The 19,073-nt window shown below is 38.7% G+C and overlaps 5 protein-coding genes and 1 pseudogene across 7 annotated transcripts; 1 reads left to right on the top strand and 5 right to left on the bottom strand.

Annotated features, from left to right (window-relative positions):
- Positions 1-352: 352 nt before the first annotated feature.
- LOC104819564 lies at positions 353-2,871 on the bottom strand (annotated as a pseudogene).
- Positions 2,872-2,971: 100 nt separating this feature from the next.
- LOC104819563 (V-type proton ATPase subunit H) lies at positions 2,972-8,337 on the top strand. 2 transcript variants are annotated; one of them, XM_010549694.2, is made up of 12 exons: positions 2,972-3,076; positions 3,540-3,610; positions 3,991-4,116; positions 4,320-4,422; positions 4,511-4,583; positions 5,251-5,316; positions 5,429-5,546; positions 6,362-6,523; positions 6,860-6,985; positions 7,255-7,380; positions 7,571-7,750; positions 7,834-8,337. In XM_010549694.2, exons 2-12 carry the CDS (start codon positions 3,581-3,583, stop codon positions 8,080-8,082), a joined length of 1,359 nt encoding a protein of 452 aa, XP_010547996.1. In that variant the 5' UTR covers positions 2,972-3,076; positions 3,540-3,580; the 3' UTR covers positions 8,083-8,337. The 2 variants fall into 2 exon arrangements, with proteins under 2 accessions (XP_010547996.1, XP_010547995.1); XM_010549693.2 differs by having other exon boundaries at positions 2,978-3,076; positions 3,532-3,610.
- Positions 8,338-8,806: 469 nt separating this feature from the next.
- Positions 8,807-11,034, bottom strand: LOC104819561 (kynurenine formamidase-like). The gene is made up of 7 exons (XM_010549690.2): positions 10,616-11,034; positions 10,478-10,522; positions 10,311-10,383; positions 9,956-10,053; positions 9,460-9,530; positions 9,221-9,358; positions 8,807-9,030 (listed from the first exon to the last, which is right to left on the bottom strand). Exons 1-6 carry the CDS (start codon positions 10,971-10,973, stop codon positions 9,233-9,235), a joined length of 771 nt encoding a protein of 256 aa, XP_010547992.1. The 5' UTR covers positions 10,974-11,034; the 3' UTR covers positions 8,807-9,030; positions 9,221-9,232.
- An 822-nt stretch (positions 11,035-11,856) lies between these two features.
- LOC104819562 (kynurenine formamidase-like) lies at positions 11,857-14,139 on the bottom strand. 2 transcript variants are annotated; one of them, XM_010549691.1, is made up of 7 exons: positions 13,667-14,139; positions 13,529-13,573; positions 13,362-13,434; positions 12,916-13,088; positions 12,464-12,534; positions 12,224-12,361; positions 11,857-12,028 (listed from the first exon to the last, which is right to left on the bottom strand). In XM_010549691.1, exons 1-6 carry the CDS (start codon positions 14,025-14,027, stop codon positions 12,236-12,238), a joined length of 849 nt encoding a protein of 282 aa, XP_010547993.1. In that variant the 5' UTR covers positions 14,028-14,139; the 3' UTR covers positions 11,857-12,028; positions 12,224-12,235. The 2 variants fall into 2 exon arrangements, with proteins under 2 accessions (XP_010547993.1, XP_010547994.1); XM_010549692.2 differs by having other exon boundaries at positions 12,991-13,088; positions 13,667-14,137.
- Positions 14,140-15,125: 986 nt separating this feature from the next.
- Positions 15,126-17,318, bottom strand: LOC104819559 (probable ADP-ribosylation factor At2g15310). The gene is made up of 6 exons (XM_010549686.2): positions 17,136-17,318; positions 16,732-17,007; positions 16,442-16,512; positions 16,110-16,229; positions 15,420-15,538; positions 15,126-15,313 (listed from the first exon to the last, which is right to left on the bottom strand). Exons 2-6 carry the CDS (start codon positions 16,877-16,879, stop codon positions 15,232-15,234), a joined length of 540 nt encoding a protein of 179 aa, XP_010547988.1. The 5' UTR covers positions 16,880-17,007; positions 17,136-17,318; the 3' UTR covers positions 15,126-15,231.
- A 136-nt stretch (positions 17,319-17,454) lies between these two features.
- LOC104819560 (stress enhanced protein 1, chloroplastic) lies at positions 17,455-18,626 on the bottom strand. The gene is made up of 4 exons (XM_010549687.1): positions 18,515-18,626; positions 18,318-18,422; positions 17,809-17,993; positions 17,455-17,673 (listed from the first exon to the last, which is right to left on the bottom strand). The coding sequence occupies exons 1-4, from the start codon at positions 18,558-18,560 to the stop codon at positions 17,569-17,571; spliced, it is 441 nt and encodes a 146-aa protein (XP_010547989.1). The 5' UTR covers positions 18,561-18,626; the 3' UTR covers positions 17,455-17,568.
- Positions 18,627-19,073: the final 447 nt, after the last annotated feature.

Genomic DNA, 19,073 nt, shown 5'->3' with positions numbered 1-19,073 from the left:
AATCATTTGTGAAACAAGTATGAATACATGTCAGATGCAGACCAAAGGTTCCCTACATATGAACATGACATGAATCCTAGTCCTAGAGGGTTAAATAATGATCTCTATAGTCTTAAAAAAAAATTCAGAAGTCTTGAAACCCATTTGAACCATGAACCACAAGAAAGGGATTCTTACAGATTCATGGACAATGGGGAGGAGCAGGATCTTCTCATAGGTTAGCCAAAAAAATAAATGACGAGATAGCTCCGACCGGGTAAAGATTTAAGGGGACTGAGTTCGTCAATCGGCGGAAGAGAGTTAACTCACGGGTTTAATCATCCTCCGCATATGTGCACCCAGTTCGCCAAACTGATCATTGACTGTGTCCTCCGAGAGCCGGATAGCATCCAGCTTCTGTTTAAGGATGTCTATGGCATCGAGAACAAGCTGAGACGCCTTGATTGCTTACCTGTGGATTCCACTGTGAACATAAAACTGTCTTCTTTTGGGCGGATCTCGATCAGAGTATGCTTCAGGATCAACCACCACAATCTACTCATTTGCAGATGATAAGTGAGAAAATAAAGAGGTCTCAGTGAGGTTATCCCAACCAAATCAAGATTCTGATATGAAAATTAGTCAATGAATGAAACATGCTTATATAAAGAATTGAGAGTTATTAAACTTGTCATAGAAATTTTGGAATGAGTCACCTACTTGCAAGTAAATAACATGAAAGGAAAGGTAAATCATGCTTCAACAATGGATTCTTTCTCCCATTTCTATGTTATCCGTGTTGCATGAATCTATGCAACCGGATGTATACGGACATAAAATTTTGCAATTTGGCAATAATATTTTAACAATAGTTTCGATACCATTTCGTTTCAACTGAAGGGTCCTGAAATATCTCAAGGAAAAACTCGGTAAAACAGAGAGCAGAAGCTTACTGGGAGTTCACACTACTACAGTCAATGCACAATTGGACACAGAGGATCCAAGTACTGCTTTTAAATGACAAGACAAAGATATATAAGGCCTAATGGACAGAAGGAATGAGCCTATAACCATCACTAGACTAGACCTATATACATATATATTTGAGAACATAGTACACAATGAGCCAATTTGACGCCATTCTCATAAATAGCCAGACATATCTTGTTTCAACAATGATCTAGAGACTCAGTTGGTACCGAGACTGAAACACGCTGGATTCAGACTAAAATAGCCAGGGCCCGCTAGTACTGTCTAATGGAAAGGTAAAGTAGAAAGAGAAACTAATGCACCAAAGACCTTGATCGAATTACTAGATCTATGAACATCTATGTTTGGAACCAAAAGCAACCAGCAAGAAACTTTATTTAAGTCTAAAAAATAAAACCTTGTAAAGAGATCATTCAATAATTATGTAGAGACTAACCTGTCTGGTTGCATGATCAAAATCAAAAACTTTGGTGGGCTATTATCGATCAATTTCATTTTTTCCTCGTCTGACAAAGTTTAAATCAAGTCTTGGTTGATTGTTATATCTGGCTCATACACAGGTCACAGTAGCTGCAGGAGCCGATCCTTTTCTAGCTATTGCTTTAAGCCTCAAATCTTGTCCTCGACGCAACTTCACGATCATGATCCCCCTGGAATACAAAAACAAACCATCTGCTTTGAGAGAAAGAGAATCAAATAATTCCCAAGTCAAAACGACCAAACTCAGAGAACATTATCAAAATCTACTCTTTTGATGCTAAGAACGAAGCGCCAAAAAAAAAAAACAAATCCAGACGAGAACCAGAAACTCGTGATTTTTCACTTTTGTATCTTATACGGGACTTCAGAGACTTGGCCGCATGATTTCTTCGGAGATCCAGACGGATCAATTCATTGGATCAGTCACTCAAGTAACCTAATGCGGCTTCTACTTACCTAGCCCAAGGTACAACCATAAATAGAAATTCACCCAATGGCGATTTCTAATTCGACCATCAAGCAGAAAGTATTGAAATGTGTTTTCATGCTCATCTAGTCTAGCAGCTCCAGCCCAGTTATAAAGATAAACTCAATGCAATCCATTATCCATGTTACTGCATCTCAATATTTTGACGACCACAGATTAGCATCGAACTGCAGACAAAACATACAATTCTAAATCCGAATAGCCACAAAGCAGCAAACATCGAGAAAACCCATCACGACAGAGACAAAGGAGACAAAACAAAAGAGAGAACCTCTGCTCAGTCGAAACCAACCCAGACGGGTCGGAGAAATTGACCGAAGTAACAGTAGGATCTGCGCTGTACAAATCCCTGCTGGTGACATCTAGGGTTTGGTCGCCGATGCACTTTGGCCTAAGATGAAACTCGACCGAGCAGTACTCGCACTGACCGTCACCATCGCAGGAATCTCAGTTGCGAGAGAAACGCATGCCCATGGCGCGTTCGCTGGTGAGAGTGATGAGCCCGAGCCGGTGAGGCGATGAATTCATCGTAAGGACAGTGGAATTGACCTCAATTTCGACCAGGTCGATGGCAATGCTGGGTACCTCGGCGATCATAACTCTCCGGAGTGCGTTCGCCATGGAGGCGTCGGCCTCCCGAAGCTCGAACTTCACGAAGTCATCTCTCAGGTTACGGATCTTCACCTTCGGAAACCTCTGATACGAGACACCATCCATTTCAAACCTAAGTGTTTTTCTTCTTCCTCCTCCTCTCGTAGCTTCTGATTCTGCTTAGCTTCGTTAGGGTTTGGAATCTCAAGTCGAGAGTGTCCCGAGGAAGAAGCTAAAACAGTACGCGAAGGGTTTTAGGAAAAAAAAAGTTTTTTTTGTTTCCCATTTTGTCAACGTAACGTGGCATACTTTTATTGGTTAAGCCAAGGAATGTAATATGGGAGTGAAGGGAGGGGTAAAATTGGAAATCCGAAAGTGTAAGAGGAGAAACTGTTCCCCTTTGGATTTTTGATCGCTCTCTCTCGCTATCTATCCCTTCGTGTCGCAGATCCGAGTCTCTGCGAGACTCTCTCTCCATCTCTCTCTCTCTCTCTCTGAAGAAGAAAGCCCTAACTCGGCAACTGTATCTTGCGATCAACTCTGCAGCAGGTTGATATTCTTCTACGCTATTTTAATCGAGATTCGATATTTTCTCCCGTGAGTTTTTGCTGTGATGATTGTCGAGGAATGGTCGGATCTTCGTCTTTTCTGTTCTGATTCGGACTCTTTCGATGAATTTGGTTGAGATTGTGCTCGTGGGTTGAATTTGAAAACGGTGGAATTTGCGTGGGATGATCTGATTTTCTTCTGCTGACGTTTACGAAATCTTTGTAGATCGTGTTTGTTTATTACTTCTCGTGAATTGAATTGTACCGAGGTTGAAGAAGTTCATAATATTCCGATGATAATGAGTGACACAATCTCAGGATCTGCTGATATCAATTTTCTCTCCATTCATTTATAGTTCTTCCTGGTCATTCGTGGTTTTAATCTATGCGATTACGCATGATAATGTGTAAAATGAAAGTAAATTTACTTATTTTTGTTTTGCCTTATTGCCGTAGGGTTTTAGATCAGTTCTATCTCCGGTGGTCTTAAGCTGCTGAAGTATCCATGGATCAGGCGGAATTGACCATAGATCAGGTTGGTGATGCAACGTTATCAAACCTGATTTGCATTTTCCTCGTTTTCATACAGATCAGACCCTTCAAACGTAATTTGTAGTATATCAGAACAGGTCAATTGACATAGGAATCTCGGTTTCGCAGCGATTGTGGACTTTGCACTTGTGTCTTGTTCCTGAATCTCTGGAGCCCTTCTGTGACCTGAATGGGATTAGCATGTAGAACTGAACAGATGTTTAAAGTTTTTACCTTATTTTTAAAAAGAAAAATCCCGTTACTTGTTTCTAGATGTAATGGGAATGTAAATCCTAGGTCATTATTTTTTTTTGGTAATGCTACAGAATTTGTACTCCGAAGCATTTTCCAATATGTAATCTCTGCCATCATTTTATGTTGTAGGTCTTGAAAAGGGACATTCCATGGGAGGCGTACATGACAACTAAGCTGATTTCGGGGACAGGTCTCCAGCTGTTAAGGCGCTATGATAAAAAATCTGAGAGTGCCAGAGCGCAGTTACTGGATGAAGTAAGGGATCTATAGTTCTTTGTAGATATTTTGTTTTGGGACACTCAAAGTTCTTTTTCACAAACTATTATCTATTATGGCAAATGATACTGTTTTTCTCTACCATCAGTTTCTCTGTAAAATTTCTGCGCATAACTAATTAATGATCCTGCAAGTGTTTGCTATGGCATTTTAGAAATGATATGTGGATCTTGTTAATGCAGGATGGTCCAGCTTATGTTCATCTGTTTGTTAGCATTTTGCGCGATATATTCAAAGAAGAAACAGTTGAATATGTTTTGGCTTTGATTTATGAAATGCTCTCAGGTACATCATGTTGCTTGAATCTTGATGGCATGAACCTTTATTTTCTTCTCTTTTGGATAACTAATATATCAGTTACTTACTATGGCAGCAAATCCGAAGCGGGCCCGTTTATTTCATGACAAATCTTTGGAAAATGAGGATACTTACGAGCCTTTCTTAAGTTAAGTCCCTGCTCAAAAATCTTGTGACTTTAACTTGCTCCATCTTGTATGATCTTCGTTACCTTTTTGGAGCTATAGTCTGAGTATATGTTCCTCCAGCATTGGCACTAGCCTAATGCTCATCATATTTTATTTGTTCTTTAACTTGAAATATTAAATCCTTAGATGCAGCCTCTTCTATTTTTCTTCAATTCTGCTGTTTATGTATCCGTTGTCAACGGCCCTCACTTTAAACAGTGAGAGGGAACTGACCATTTTTGGTAGATTTATCTGCCTATTTTTGCATATGTTGTTTTGGGGTGTGTTATGGCTTCATCTAAAGTTTTTAGAACTCTCTTATTATTTTTTTAATGTGTGTAACTATATTGCATAAGCGTTCTTTATGGTGAGCTGGATGTGGTTTAGCACAACATTCTTCCTGTCCATTTGAAACGTTGTTTGTTCTGTCAGTTGGAACTTGCCCAATTGCTACAATGGAAGGAATTTATCAGACATCCTAATTTTACTTGTACTGATAAAGTTTGTTTCATTAATTTTTGTAAATCTTCCGAAAGACAGGTGAAAATATGTAAACCTTAGATGGGGAACTGGAGAACAATTATATTTTGCTCCCTTTGGGTTATTCATTATCAAAAGCATTAAGCTAAAAGAGTTTGTCCTCTTTCAGGCTACTTTGGAAAGGCAATTGGTTCGTTCAAGAAAAAAGCTGTCAGATTCTTGCCTGGATAATAAGGTAGTTAAAGTTTATTTGCTTTATGATATGTTTACTTTTTGTTGTTTAATAATTGTACATGGCTGACATCATTGTTTAAATGGGGAACCATTTCTCATTTCTTAATATACAGTGCTAGGCCAAAAGCCGAAAATGGTGTTATTGCTAATGGAGAAACTTCAGACTCAAAGAAATCTATTACTACAATTAATGATGTACTAAAGGGGTTGGTGGAATGGCTTTGTGTTCAGGTTTCTTCTTCTCCCTCTCTCTATTGTCCCAATTGGTGTTTGGCCATACCTGGGGTCCAAGCTTGAGACGTCTCTGTATTTTAAACCATTGCAGAACCATAGCTAGAGCTCATTGGTATTTTTGCATTAGGAAAATTGAACCACTTGATATTTGTTCTCATGAAAATGAAAATGCCGTTTTGACCAAGCATCTGATAATTATTCAAAACCTGATCCAGCCTGAATGAGAGAAATAAAAAACTAACTATAGTCCATGCAAAGGATTCTGCTGGCCATTCGAGTGGTCTCTTTGGTATTCTTAAGTTGTCCTCCATTTTCTATCTCCTTGTTCTTGCTCATAAAAGAACCAGGCCTTTTCTTTCCATTTCCATTTTTCACTTCTTATGTCTTTTCCCCTTGCTATACCCATGTCCAGTATTTTCTTGCAGGTCATATCACTCCTTGTCCATATCTACATTATAGGGGTTAACTTGAACTTCAGAAATAGTTTCTAATTTTCTAGAACAATTTTTTGCTCTTTAGGAGGGAAACTCTAAGTTACGAGAAAGCTATAAAAAAGCATGTAATACTTGAAGTTACTTTTCGCTATAAATCAATCTTTGATCTTCAAAGCTATGATTACATATTAAAACTATGAAGTAACTGCCTTGTGTGACTTTCCGTGCTAAGTTCCATTGTCTGAGCTGCGAAATATTTAGTTAGAAGTTGTGTGAACCTGGAAGAACCATGTTGAATTGTAACAGAAATTTTTATTCCGAAATAGCTTTAGATGTTTATCATATAATCATAGTCATGATCGTTCTTTTTATATGCAGTTGAGGCAACCTTCTCATCCTACTCGTGGTGTTCCTATTGCAATAAGCTGCCTGGCATCCTTGCTCAAGGAACATGTGGTCAGATCGTCATTTGTTCAGGCAGATGGAGTGAAGTTGCTTGTCCCTTTAATTTCCCCAGCATCCACTCAGCAGTCTATTCAGGTAACTGTTCTTCTGGAGGCGTTTTTAACTTCTAAGTGAACAATGCCCAAGACAACAATAATATACTCTTAAGTACTGCAATTCTTCAATAGGTGATGAGGAGAAACTGACCGTGAAACTCACTCTGGTCTTTTGATGACCATTTAATCTGTGGATTTGTAGTGTGCTTTATTTCCTTCTTAGTTTCCCAATAGATAGGATAATGTTTTTGCTTTGTAACTTGCTAAATTCTTCTTACACTATAGTTTCTCTTCTATCATTGTTTTTGACTTGCTAAACATTACATGCTGCCGGAGCACGTAAAATTCTTGCGATTTTCGTTCTCTCTTTTGGCAGCTTCTCTATGAAACGTGTCTGTGCATCTGGCTTCTTTCCTATTATGAGCCTGCAATCGAGTTCTTGGCGACATCTAGGACACTGCAAAGGCTCACCGAAGTCGTAAAGAGCTCAACTAAGGAGAAGGTAAGGCTTTGCTTTCTGGTCACTGCTGAAAGGCTCTCACGTTCATAGCTGAAAGTGTTACTGGATATGTTTTTGCACTGGATCCATCCTCTACCTCTGTTAAGATCATATGTTATGTTAGGGTTAATGAATCAGAATTTCTGCTACATGATAAATGCTATCTTTTAAATTATATGGTAGAATTGCCTTTTGATTCACATTGTTTCTATATTATGCACTTGTTATGTTCATTTGACATCACGCCTGACCGCGGGTATTTTGTCTGTTAGGTCGTGAGGGTGGTTATCTTGACTTTTAGGAACTTGCTTCCGAAAGGTACATTTGGTGCTCAGATGGTTGATCTTGGACTCCCACACATTGTTGCTAGTTTAAAGACACAAGCATGGAGTGACGAGGTAAGGAAAGCTTAGCTTTCTTTATTTTGCTCTCATAATGGGCAACGCTGATAATTGCTTATATGTTATATTGAAATTGAATATGGATTCTACGATATGGGTGTCGTTTAGTTAAAATTCTCAGATTGTAGATGTTTTATGCAAGCAAATATGGCCACTACTAATTCTTTTAATTCGGAATTCTCAAAAGGATTTATTGGAAGCCCTGAATCAACTCGAGGAAGGCTTGAAAGACAAGATCCGGAAACTGAGTTCTTTTGACAAGTACAAGCAAGAAGTCCTTCTCGGCCATCTTGACTGGACCCCGATGCACAAGGACCTTGCGTTCTGGCGCGAGAATATCATGGGCTTCGAAGAGAATGACTTCCAAGTACTCTTTTTAACCTTTTTTTTCGTTCTTTATGGATTTGATCTTTAACATTGAAGAACCGACATTATCTCTTTCTTCTGCAGATTCTCAGGGTCTTGATCACGATCCTGGATTCATCCAGCGATCCAAGATCGCTAGCCGTGGCATGCTATGATCTGTCGCAGTTCATACAGTACCATCCGGCTGGCCGAGTCATAGTGAACGACCTCAAGGCGAAAGAACGAGTGATGAAACTGATGAACCACGAGAACTCGGAAGTAACAAAGAACGCTCTCTTGTGCATCCAGAGGCTTCTCCTCGGGGCAAAGTACGCAAGCTTCTTGCAAGCTTGATTGATGCTTTCCTTTCCCAATCCATCGTCATCGTCATCCATCACTATTCACCTCTCCTTGTGGTGGGTCTTTTCGTTTTCTTCCGTTCGAGTGTGCTTATGTTTCGAAACCTTGGAACTTAGCCATCCCCTTTTCTATTATTCCCGAGATTCTTCATGGGAGATTATGTTCTTTTTGTACCTTGAGAGCTGTGCTTGAGTTGTATTTATTTGTTGAAAATAAAAGCCTTGACATTGACTGATGCTTATGTTCTTATCAGGCATTTTCTTGTACCATTCTGTTGTATGATGATACAGGAGTCGAACCTGAATTCATTTGTTACATTTTCTTTCAAATGATGTTGCTCTAAGACCCTTGAAATCACTTTTTTTTTTTAAAAAAAAAAAATCTTGTAAAAGAGCAGAAAAACCAATATTTTCCGTAGCTTAAATCGGAAAATGGAAAATAACAGAAATTAGGGTAAACCCATGAAAATCACCTAAAAAGTTTCAGATTCCTGTTCCGAAGAAATTTTATATTGTGACTTGAGGTTTCGGACAAATACTTAGTGTAAGGGTAACTTTTGTCCTGAGAGAGAATCATGAAGAAGCAAAAAGGACACAGTAGATATGTCCAAGCAGAGTCATCATCCTTAAAAGCAGATTGTGTTAACATTTGATTTAGAGCTTATGGCATCCCATTTTCTGGTTGAAGTGACAATACTATCCCATTTGAACTATAAAACATTCGAAACCCCACAAAAATAAATTGCTAATGACAGCCAAGACATTCACATTTCATGTTCTCTTCTCTTCTATACAGTCTTACAAGCCAAGAGCATGACTACTTTACTAATTACATACACGGATACATACATACATACATACATACATACCATTGGAATTCCATGTCCGTCTTCTGTTCTGAGCTTCTTATTTGCTTAGTAGTACTATCTACAAATGTATCATCCTGCAAAAACCGAAATCAAACCAAGAAAATTTGTATTACCGATGTTTTCAAAACCACATTGAACCAAAGAGAAGATCTATGAACAGCTTTTGGTTCTGAGGAAGAACCGGTTTCACGTTTGACAAACCAGATCTTGTATTGAAGAGCGTAGTAATTGTACCGAGTTTATGCAAGAAAAACAGAAACTTACACAGGAGGAGGATCACTTGATGAGAATGCATCTAACTGGCGATGCATCGGCTCCCACCAATCTCAGCGGTAAGCAATGGAGGGAGTATAGTCCCGCCTCTACGCCATCGAGCTTCAGTCCTTCCACGGGAATGATATCCTGAAAGCATAAATCACGCCTTGAACAAAGCAAGGTACTCGTTTCAAACATGTCACGAGAACCAAGGAGGTTTCAATTACGGCAAAGAAGGATTTACTTACACGGCCTCGTAATAAAACAAGGTGGGTCGCTTCCAGATCAGTGAAAGCAGCTACGGAGAGATAATCAGCACCTAGATTTTATAAAACTGAAAATATCAGCTGGATAACTCGGTCGTAAGGAAGTGAATACATGTGCAGAAGATGTAAAAGAAGATACACTTGAAGGGTGAATAAACAATATGCTTAGCAGACACTGAAAACGCATCCACTCGAGTAACAGAGTTACTCCGGAAAGATGGTATCTTTTGTGCTTTTTCAGTTCTCTGAATCAGAAGGATGTAAGAAAAGGATCCCCGGTTACACATAACACAGGAAAAAGAAACAAAAAAGAAGAAAATACAAATGAACAGGCAAAATTTCGCAACGGGGATAAACTGTTTCAGTATCTCAGACTAAATAAAGAAGACTGCAAGAAACAAACCGAGAAACTCGAACGGCAAACTGCAGCCACGTGTTCATGAGCATAGAGAAGAAAATATAGAAATTCCATTGTTACCAACAAGTTTGATGTCTGTGTTCTCCACCAACCATCTCGCTCCATCGCTCCGGAAACCAACATAGCTTGAATCAAATTCTTTCTTGAACATAAGCCGCCTGACATTTTTCAGACAAGACAAACCAGTTTTCAGACATCTAGCTTATGGTTCATCTCAGACGGCGCTCAATCACAAAACAGAAGGCACATACAAAACTCATCACAGCCACCATTTCTGAATGCCAATCATGAAAAAGTTTGCTTCTTTTAAGTAAACAAGCATTGAAACCGGAGTCTAGGGACATTCATAGTTTGATGTATCTTGTCTAGGAAAGAATTTCTTTGCAAGAGAAGGTATTTGAGCATAGAAATTCACCTGTCAGTGTTCAACGTTCTGAAAAGCACACGGCGAGTTCCCTTCGGGATATGAAGCGATTCCATTACCTCGGCTTTGAAAGAAAGAAGCCACAATCAAGACAACACATGATCAGATAACGAATAACATCTTGCTTCCAGTTCCGTTAACACAGAAATTCAACTCACCAGTGATGTTCTTGTCCCTCGGAACATCAACCAACAGTGCAGGGCCTACCAAACCAAACAGCCCAAGCTCAAACGATCACACACCCACAAATTCAAAGACAATGGGAACAGAACCCAACGAGATAAAATCGAGTTTACCGTTTAGGGTTTCGAGATTAAGCGAATCGGCGTCGAAACCAGCATCGTAATAGTGGTCGTAGAAGTGACCCGGTGCGTCGACATGGGTACCGGTGTGGACAGAGAACTTCATCTCCGAGAAATTGTAGATGGATCCATTCTTCATGCTCGCCGTCAACCTCAGGAACTTTCCCAATCCTTCGGACGACTCAAACGCCGGCATCTCCGGCGTGTAACGGTGGCTGATGTCGAACATCCTGCCTCCGTCGTAAACCTCCCGGCGGATTGGCTTGAGACCATCGGAGGGATAGGCCTCACCAGCGGCAGCTAGGAGGAAGAGCCCGACGAAGAGGAGGGAGGGAAGAGGAATGTGAGTCATGGTCCGAGTTCCGAGTCTGGTCGAGTTGGGTTGGCGTGAAATGAGAGCAGTAATAATGCTCACTCTAAATCTTTGAAATGGTCAACAAATTCAACGCTTCAATTTTCCACATATCCATGGAAAAAAGACCCAAAGAATAATGATGATAAAGGAAAAATCTCTAATTAAATTGAAATTCAATTATAAATATTTAAAATGATAAAGACTGAGTCATAAGTCTTATTTGATAAAATCTGGAATTCGTGGAAATTTTATATAGCTAAATAAAAACATGAGGCAATATTTATTATTTACACATTATTATATAAACAATAATTGAGTTATTCGACATCTGTCGCTGTCTCCACAATAAAATTAGAGTTTAAAACTAAAGTGTGGGACCGGGGTTTAGTACTTTCTCAGAAGAAAAGATATTTTTTTAATATTTGAATTAAAATTGACCTTTTTTTATTTATTCAATTAAAAAAATTGACGTAACCTTTTTTTATTGAATTAAAATTTTAAAAAGAATGATTAGGCGTTACTTATGACATATGGATTAGAATATATACATATTTGACGTAAGATTTCCAAAATATTATAGTTTTGTTATAAATGAATAGTGAAGCTACGACACTGTTCACGCAGCCGGGTACTGTTCACACCGCCATACGGTTACTGTTTAGCCGTCATACGGTTACTGTTCATAAATACGTATACGTAAACAGTAACTTCGGATTTTCGATAAATAGCTCATTTCTCTCCTTCATTTGTACACAATTCGAAGAAAAGAAAATTATTGAAATCTTGTTCCCGGGTCTCTCAAACGATCGATTTCGGTTTCTAGTTAACGATCTGATTATCGGGTCTCGATATTTCTTCGTTTTTCACAACAAGTTTGAAATATTTGAAAGTTGTAATATAATTTTCTATTCACGACCCAATGTCAATCTGCTTCTTTACTCAGTACATATACAGATACATACATAGCATTGGTCTTACATGTTCGTCTTCTGTTCTGGGCTTTTCATTCTTCAGACTCTTATTGCTTGCTTACTATCTACAATTGTATCATCCTGCAAAACCCGAAATCAAACCGAGAAAATCGGTATTACCGATATTTTCAAAACCAGAGGTTGAACCGAAGAGAAGATCTATGAACACCCCTTTTGGTTCTGAGGAAAAGTCGGTTTCACATTTGACAAACCAGATCTTGAATTGAAGAGCGTTAATAGTTGTACTCAGTTTATGCAAGAAAAACAGCAACTTACATAGGAGGAGGATCACTTGATGAGAATGCATCTGACCGGCGACGCCTCGGCTCCCACCAATCTCAGCGGTAAGCAATGGAGGGAGTACAGTCCCGCCTCTATGCCATCGAGCTTCAGTGCTTCCACGGGAATGATATCCTGAAAGCATTTTCACATCTTGAGCAAAGCAATGTACTCGTTCCAAACATTTCATCTGAAATCGTATAGTGCGGTACTAAGAAAGGTTTCGGATATACTTACACGGCCTCGTAATAAAACATGGTGGGTCGCTGCCAAATCGGTGAAAGCAGCTACGGAGAGATAATCAACCCCTAGATTTCACAAAAATGGATTGCAAGTTAGATACATGTGAACAGCAAGTAAAAGAATATAAACTATATGCTGATCAGTCAAAATAAATCCCTCGGCAGGGTGAAGAGGATGCACAAACTGAAAATGGCAACCATGAAAAACCACTCGAGCGAGAGTTACTCCAAAAAGATGGGAACTTCGGTGTTTCAGTTCTCGGAATCAGAAGAAGTATTAACTCGAAAGGAAAAGAAACAAAATAAGCAAATACAAAACATGCCATGGGATTTCCTTTGGTTTTAAGAGGCTCAAAGATGGTTAAATAGGCGAAATTTCGCCACAGGGGAATAAATTGTTTTAGTATATCAGGAAAAAATAGATAAAGAACAGTTCAAGAAACAAACCGGTAAACTCGAACGACAAACTGCAGCCACTGGTTTGTGAACATAGAAAAGACAATATAGAAAATCCGATGTTACCAACAAGTTTGATGTCTGTGTTCTCCACCAACCATCGGGCTCCATCGCTCAGGAACCCTACGAAGCTTGAATCGAATTCTTTCTTGAACATAAGCCGCCTGGCATAGTTCAGACAAGACGAACCAGTGTTCAGACATCTAGCTTAAGTTTCATCTCAGATGGCGCGCTCAATCACTAAACAGAGGCCACATACAAAACTCATCACAGCCCACATTTCCGAATGATCCAAAGGAGACCTCAATCATGAAAAGTTTGCTTCTTTCAAGTAGACAAGCATTGAAACCGGAGCCTAAGCACATTCACGGTTTGATGAAACTCTGTCTTGGAAAGAACTTCCTTGCAAGAGAAGGTAATTGATCACAGAAATTCACCTGTCAGTGTTCAACGTTCTGAAAAGCACACGGCGAGTTCCCTTCGGAATATGAAGCGATTCCATTACCTCGGCTTTGAAAGAAAGAAGCCACAATCAAGACAGCACATGATCAGATAACGAATAACATCTTACTTCCAGTTCCGTTAACACAGAAATTCAACTCACCAGTGATGTTCTTGTCCCTCGGAACATCAACCAACAGTGCAGGACCTACCAAACCAAACAGCCCAAGCTCAAACGATCTCAAACCCACAAATTCAAAGACAATGAGAACATAACCCGACGGGATAAAATCGAGTTTACCGTTTAGGGTTTCGAGATTAAGCGAATCAGCGTCGAAACCAGCATCGTAATAGTGGTCGAAGAAGTGACCCGGTGCGTCGACGTGGGTACCGGTGTGGACAGAGAACTTCATCTGCGAGTTATTGGCGATGGATCCGTTCTTCATGCTCGCCGCCAACCTCAGGAATTGTCCCAATCCTTCCGACGACTCAAACTCCGGCATCTCCGGCGTGTAACGGTGGCTGATGTCGAAGATCATCCCTCCGTCGTAAACCTCCCGGCGGATTGGCTTGAGACCGTCGGAGGGGTAGGCCTCATTGGCAGCGGCGTCGAGGAGGGAGAGTCCGACGAAGAAGAGGAAGAGAAGAGGAAGGTGAGTCATTGTCCGAGTTCCGGGTCTACTCGGGCTGGGTTGGCGTTCAAGGAGAGGAGTCTGAACTCAGGACTCAAGTTAACAATGCCCAATCGTCATATTAGCTGCCTGGTTGTTTGATTTGCTATTCATCAAATGAAAAAGACCCCTAAAATAGTGGAGGAGGAAATTTGCTAATTTTGGAAAAAGATTGAAAATTTATATTTTTTCTGTCATCTGCAAATTATATATTTTTGTGCGAAATTTTGACAAAAATACTCTTCTCGTCTAATTTCTATATTATCATTTAGCGTCACAAAAAACACGGATGAAAAATCGATTTATTAGGATAAGATATGTTATGAAGGATAAAACTGTTTTTTGAAAAAGTTTTTCATTTGAGAGCTTTTAATGATGAAATTATTTTTTTTTCCAAAATAACTATTTTCGTTAGAAAGAACTTGTTTTCGTTCGTAGGTTCTTTAGAATAAAACTGTCTCGTTCGAAAAAACCTATTTTCATTTGAGAGTTGTTTCATTTGATAGAACCTATTTTCGTTGGCAAACCCTTCCGAACGAAGCTGTTTTTTTAACAAGTTTTCGTCCAAAGAATTTTTTATAATGAAACTGTTTCGTCAAAAAAATATATATTTTGATGTGTAATCACTTTGAAAAAAAATATTTTGTAAAATTTTAAAATATACAAAAGTATTCTTGATATTAATTAAAAAATATAATATATAAATAACAACTTTTTTTATATAATTTTCGGTCAACCCTTACCTTTGCCATACTTTACCAAGAACCCTTTCATAAAATAAATTTAGGTATTATGTACCGTATTTGTTTTTCTATCTTTAATATTTAAGAGAATAAAAGAAGAATATTTAAGGTAAAATACGAAGAAAAAAAACAGAGAAAATAAAAGCAGGTTTAAGAGAATATTAGAAAAAATGAAACGGAATCTTATGACCAAATGGAAAAGTATTAACGAAACAAGTAATTAGAAAAGAATGGAGAGCAAGAGGAAAAGAAAAGTAAAGCAAACAACCTGCATATTTGTAATTTAAAAAAAAAATCACAATATATGAGACATCGATTATAAAAAATATGAAAATCTAATCTCTCCCTCTCTCTCTCTCTCTCTCTCTATATATATATATATATATATGTAAAAATAAAACATAATTTTTAACATAAAGTAGAAATGTAAATACTTTCAAGGGGACTAGCTGTTAGGGATGGACGGCTTTGGACAGCCATTCAAGGCCGTCGTATAACCCTTGTCCAGTGATTGCAGATGTTCCCTGTATAAACCTGCTCACAAAATTAACAACACAGTAAATGGTTTATTCAAAGAACATTTCTACATTTATATATGTATATGAGAGGGATGGATGATAATACATAATATTAGTATTACCAACGTCGTTTGGAAAGGCCGTGAAGGCCGAGCTTGTTGGCAACCTCAGCTACAGGCAAAGCGCTTCTCGAGTCTTGCTTGTTTGCTAAAATCAGTACACATGCATGCTCCAGCTCCTTCTGCGCACAAAGAATAGTGAGTGAAAGAGATGGGAGTGTCCATATAGGGTTGAGCATGGATTCGATACCCGAGATTTTTTTATTCGAAAGCCGGGTACTTTGAGATTATTTTTTAGTATCCGTATACCTGAACCCGAACTCCGTATACAAAAATTAGATTTTTTCTTTCTTTCAAAAATCAGATACCCGTATTTTTCGAGTTATCCGAATCAAAACCAAAAACTTCTCGATATTTCATTTCAAAATCATAGGTTTGCATGAAATGTATTTGAATCTAGAGGCAAAAAGGTTGTTCTACTATTCATTTGGACACTTGTAATATCTATCTCAGACCCAATTACCCGAATCCAAACCCATTTTTCGGATTTTTCTCATGACCAAACCCAATCCCATCTCATATCATGGTGCAGTACCCCAAATTTCGAATACCCGACCTGTGGATAGGGGTCAGGTACTCAAAATTCGTGTTTTTTCCCTCAAGCCTTAAAGGCATAGATGCACAAGGAAATATATGATTCTGAATGTTTCGGATTCGCATTATAACGAATCGCAACAGATTGTAAAGACTTACATCGCTTAGAACGCGATGAAGCTCATTACGAGCTTCTGGTATCCTTCCCCTGTCGGTACTGTCCACCACAAAGATGAGTCCTTGCGCATTCTGGAAATAGTGTCTCCACAGGTTGCGGATCTGTTGAATATGAGCATGGACAGAAGGAACAACCATGGCATGTTTTACTGGTACTTTTCACAAAGAGATCAAAAGCAAAAAAAAAAAAAGAGAAAAACTGTAATATTAGTTCATGTCTGTGCTTTAATGGAATCAATCACGCCCCTTTGTACACTTTCAGGTATGAGAAATGACTGGAGGAAGAAACCAATATCGAAATTGCATACGCATACCTTCTCTTGTCCTCCTATATCCCATACAGTGAAATTGATGCCTTTGTACTCCACCGTCTCGAAGTTGAACCCTGGAATATGACGAACGAACTGAGTAACCGCTGAAAATGTTAGCCCGATGATCTTGATTCAGAGGCAACATCAAACTATCAAAGGGATTATGATATGTTCAAAACTCTTCAAAACAAATTTTGTAAGATTATGTTAAACAGATCAATCTATCATAATCAAAATTTGTTTATCTCACTTTATAATCAATCATCAGACAAAACAATATTTGAATTACATACCAATAGTAGGCACAGTCGTCACAACGTCTCCGAGCTTCAACTTGTACAGTATGGTCGTCTTCCCTGAACCATCAAGACCCACCATCAAAATCCTAAATTTACACTTCGGAAGAAACCTTTTCGCTATACGTGAAAATCTCGCCCCCATCCCTGAAGCAATCTCCCAAGTTTATTAAACCAAAAGCAAGCCAAGGTATCACGAAACAAACACTGCTTTAGGAATTAAACCCTGATATGTCCATCCATAACGAAGTAATGAGCTGAAATATATGGGATCTGTGAAAATATCATAAACACGTGAAAAATATTGCAAGTTAGATATTCCAGCAAGTAAAGCAACAAAGGCAATGTATTACTGAAAAGGCTGGAAAGAATAAATTCTCAAAAGAGTAAAGGATGGATACCGGCCTGCCTTTTCCGAGATCACCATATCTGAACCATCAAAATAGTTACACACAATGAAGGAGACAGGAAAGATTCTGTATTCTGCTCGTTATGGAAGCATCTTAGAATCTTATTCTCAACCTTTCTAGATCTTCCTATAACTGAGTACAGTACCAGCATTTCGGAACACGGTAATTAAAGAGATTGTGAACATGAGATATAAAATGTGGAGTTGCATAAGCTTTTCAGAGGGTCGTGAGAAGAGGAATCCAAATACATATAACATAAACACATATACACATGAATATATCATTCTGATAAAATTGAAAAGGATTTGCATACTCGTGAATATGAATTTCTTGACATTTACTGATGATGAAAAGCCTACAAATAGCAGAAAAATGTTGATACAAGGATGCTTAGTCGCAGAATCATAAACAACAGAGGGGCTTATTAGTTTTTAGAACCAGATTGGAAAATGAACACGGCAGTTAGAATGCCGATCAATCCCGTGAGTGCCAAGGCCACAGTCGGCAAAGGGGACACCACCCCGAAATTCTGAAAGGAGAAAACCAAAACACAATCAGGATTTCCCTTCTCTACATTCCTCTCTTTCCTTTTTCTTTGATGTACTTCTTATGAAAACTATTGACCAAGATTCGATATGATTGATCAAAGCAGAGTCTAATGTACCTCTAGGAGTCCCTTGCCAGTGGCAATTTCAACAGTAATAGCGACAGCAAAGCCAACCATGGCAGTGCGTCCAAGCCACACATCCAAACTGTTGCCGCCCTCAGTGCTTTGCTCACACCTTATCGAAAAGGATGCTGCTCCATTTCGGCGTTTTCCTCCGCCAAGAATTCTCAGATTTACCGGCACTGAAACAAACAGGGAAAACCCGAAAAACAGGCGAAGATTCTCACAAATTTACCCATTCTACCACCATAACCATAGCTTTTTCATAAAGCATATGGGCAGGGAATTTCTAAAAGCAAGGAACCCAGAAACTAAACGTTTTTTTTTCCAAATTTCAGAGAAAAATCCAGCCCACGTTAGTTCAGGAGCAAAAACCAATTGAACGAATCAGATGCCCAAGATTCAGTCAATTAAGATATCCACACACCCTAATTCCGTATCGAATTCAGAAACACAAGCATAATTTCAGGAAATGGAGAAGAAGTTTCCGGCTAAAGAAAACGTACAGAGAGGAGAACCAGAAGCGAAGGTGGAGCGGATTCCTCCAAGCCCTGGAGCATGAACCCGGAAACTAGGGTTCGTCGTTCTGGTGATGCTCATCGCCTCATAATCTGAAAACGACAGTCCCAAACAAGTTATACACATATACATAAACAATACGCACACATATACATATGACACAAACAATAGAGAGAGAGAGTACTGTGGATGGAGAAGGAGAGAGAGGCAGAGACTTGAGCTAAGGCCATGTTTTACGAGTGGATTGGAGACGGAAGAAATCGCCGGTGAGTGACTGGCGCCATTCTTTCTTTTTATTCTCGCTGAACGGAGGATTATCTGTTCGAGAGGATGACACGTGTCTCCACTCTATTCATTGAGTTGGTGTCTGGGCCTTCACTCTTTGAAGCCCACATTTGGTGTCTGGGCTTATTTATTTGAGATTTCAATTAATGCTCACTAAAATTTATATTTTGAAAAATTAGTCTACCAAAATCTTTATTTTACAGAAATTGACCTATTATCTCTCAATCGTTTCGGTTTGGGTTTTGTTCAATTATGTTCCCTTAATTTGGGTTTGTTATTTTTTATTTTATAAAAATTATAATCACCCGATTTCATATTAAATTCGGATAGATTTTATTTCAGTTTGAATTTGACTTTTTTTTTTAATCAGATTTGAATTCGGTTTTTCGATTTAAATTAAATCGTTACCATTCGATTTATATAGTTAATTCAATTTAATTATAGTTATATATTATTTG

This window comes from Tarenaya hassleriana, unplaced genomic scaffold (genome assembly GCF_000463585.1).
Source record: "Tarenaya hassleriana unplaced genomic scaffold, ASM46358v1 Cleome3, whole genome shotgun sequence".
NCBI lineage: Eukaryota > Viridiplantae > Streptophyta > Magnoliopsida > Brassicales > Cleomaceae > Tarenaya > Tarenaya hassleriana.
The sequence above is the reverse complement of the archived record's forward strand: the minus strand, read 5'-3'. Positions and strand labels throughout refer to the sequence as shown.

Excerpts from the sequence above, each read along its gene's own strand:
- LOC104819561 (XM_010549690.2), bottom strand. The coding sequence starts at position 10,973 with ATGACTCACATTCCTCTTCCCTCCCTCCTCTTCGTCGGGCTCTTCCTC. Across the intron at positions 10,384-10,477 it reads GAGGGACAAGAACATCACTG|CCGAGGTAATGGAATCGCTT; the intron begins GTGAGTTGAATT and ends TTTCTTTCAAAG. Across the intron at positions 10,054-10,310 it reads AGAACGTTGAACACTGACAG|GCGGCTTATGTTCAAGAAAG; the intron begins GTGAATTTCTAT and ends GAAAAATGTCAG.
- LOC104819562 (XM_010549691.1), bottom strand. The coding sequence starts at position 14,027 with ATGACTCACCTTCCTCTTCTCTTCCTCTTCTTCGTCGGACTCTCCCTC. Across the intron at positions 13,435-13,528 it reads GAGGGACAAGAACATCACTG|CCGAGGTAATGGAATCGCTT; the intron begins GTGAGTTGAATT and ends TTTCTTTCAAAG. Across the intron at positions 12,362-12,463 it reads ATGTTTTATTACGAGGCCGT|GATATCATTCCCGTGGAAGC; the intron begins GTAAGTATATCC and ends AAATGCTTTCAG.
- LOC104819560 (XM_010549687.1), bottom strand. The coding sequence starts at position 18,560 with ATGGCCTTAGCTCAAGTCTCTGCCTCTCTCTCCTTCTCCATCCACA. Across the intron at positions 17,994-18,317 it reads CGCTTCTGGTTCTCCTCTCT|TGCCGGTAAATCTGAGAATT; the intron begins GTACGTTTTCTT and ends TGTTTGTTTCAG. Across the intron at positions 17,674-17,808 it reads CTGGCAAGGGACTCCTAGAG|AATTTCGGGGTGGTGTCCCC; the intron begins GTACATTAGACT and ends TTCTCCTTTCAG.
- LOC104819559 (XM_010549686.2), bottom strand. The coding sequence starts at position 16,879 with ATGGGGGCGAGATTTTCACGTATAGCGAAAAGGTTTCTTCCGAAGTGT. Across the intron at positions 16,513-16,731 it reads GACGACTGTGCCTACTATTG|GGTTCAACTTCGAGACGGTG; the intron begins GTATGTAATTCA and ends GTCATATTCCAG. Across the intron at positions 15,314-15,419 it reads GGCCTTTCCAAACGACGTTG|GTTTATACAGGGAACATCTG; the intron begins GTAATACTAATA and ends TTTTGTGAGCAG.
- LOC104819563 (XM_010549694.2), top strand. The coding sequence starts at position 3,581 with ATGGATCAGGCGGAATTGACCATAGATCAG. Across the intron at positions 4,117-4,319 it reads GAGCGCAGTTACTGGATGAA|GATGGTCCAGCTTATGTTCA; the intron begins GTAAGGGATCTA and ends TTGTTAATGCAG. Across the intron at positions 7,381-7,570 it reads CACAAGCATGGAGTGACGAG|GATTTATTGGAAGCCCTGAA; the intron begins GTAAGGAAAGCT and ends AATTCTCAAAAG.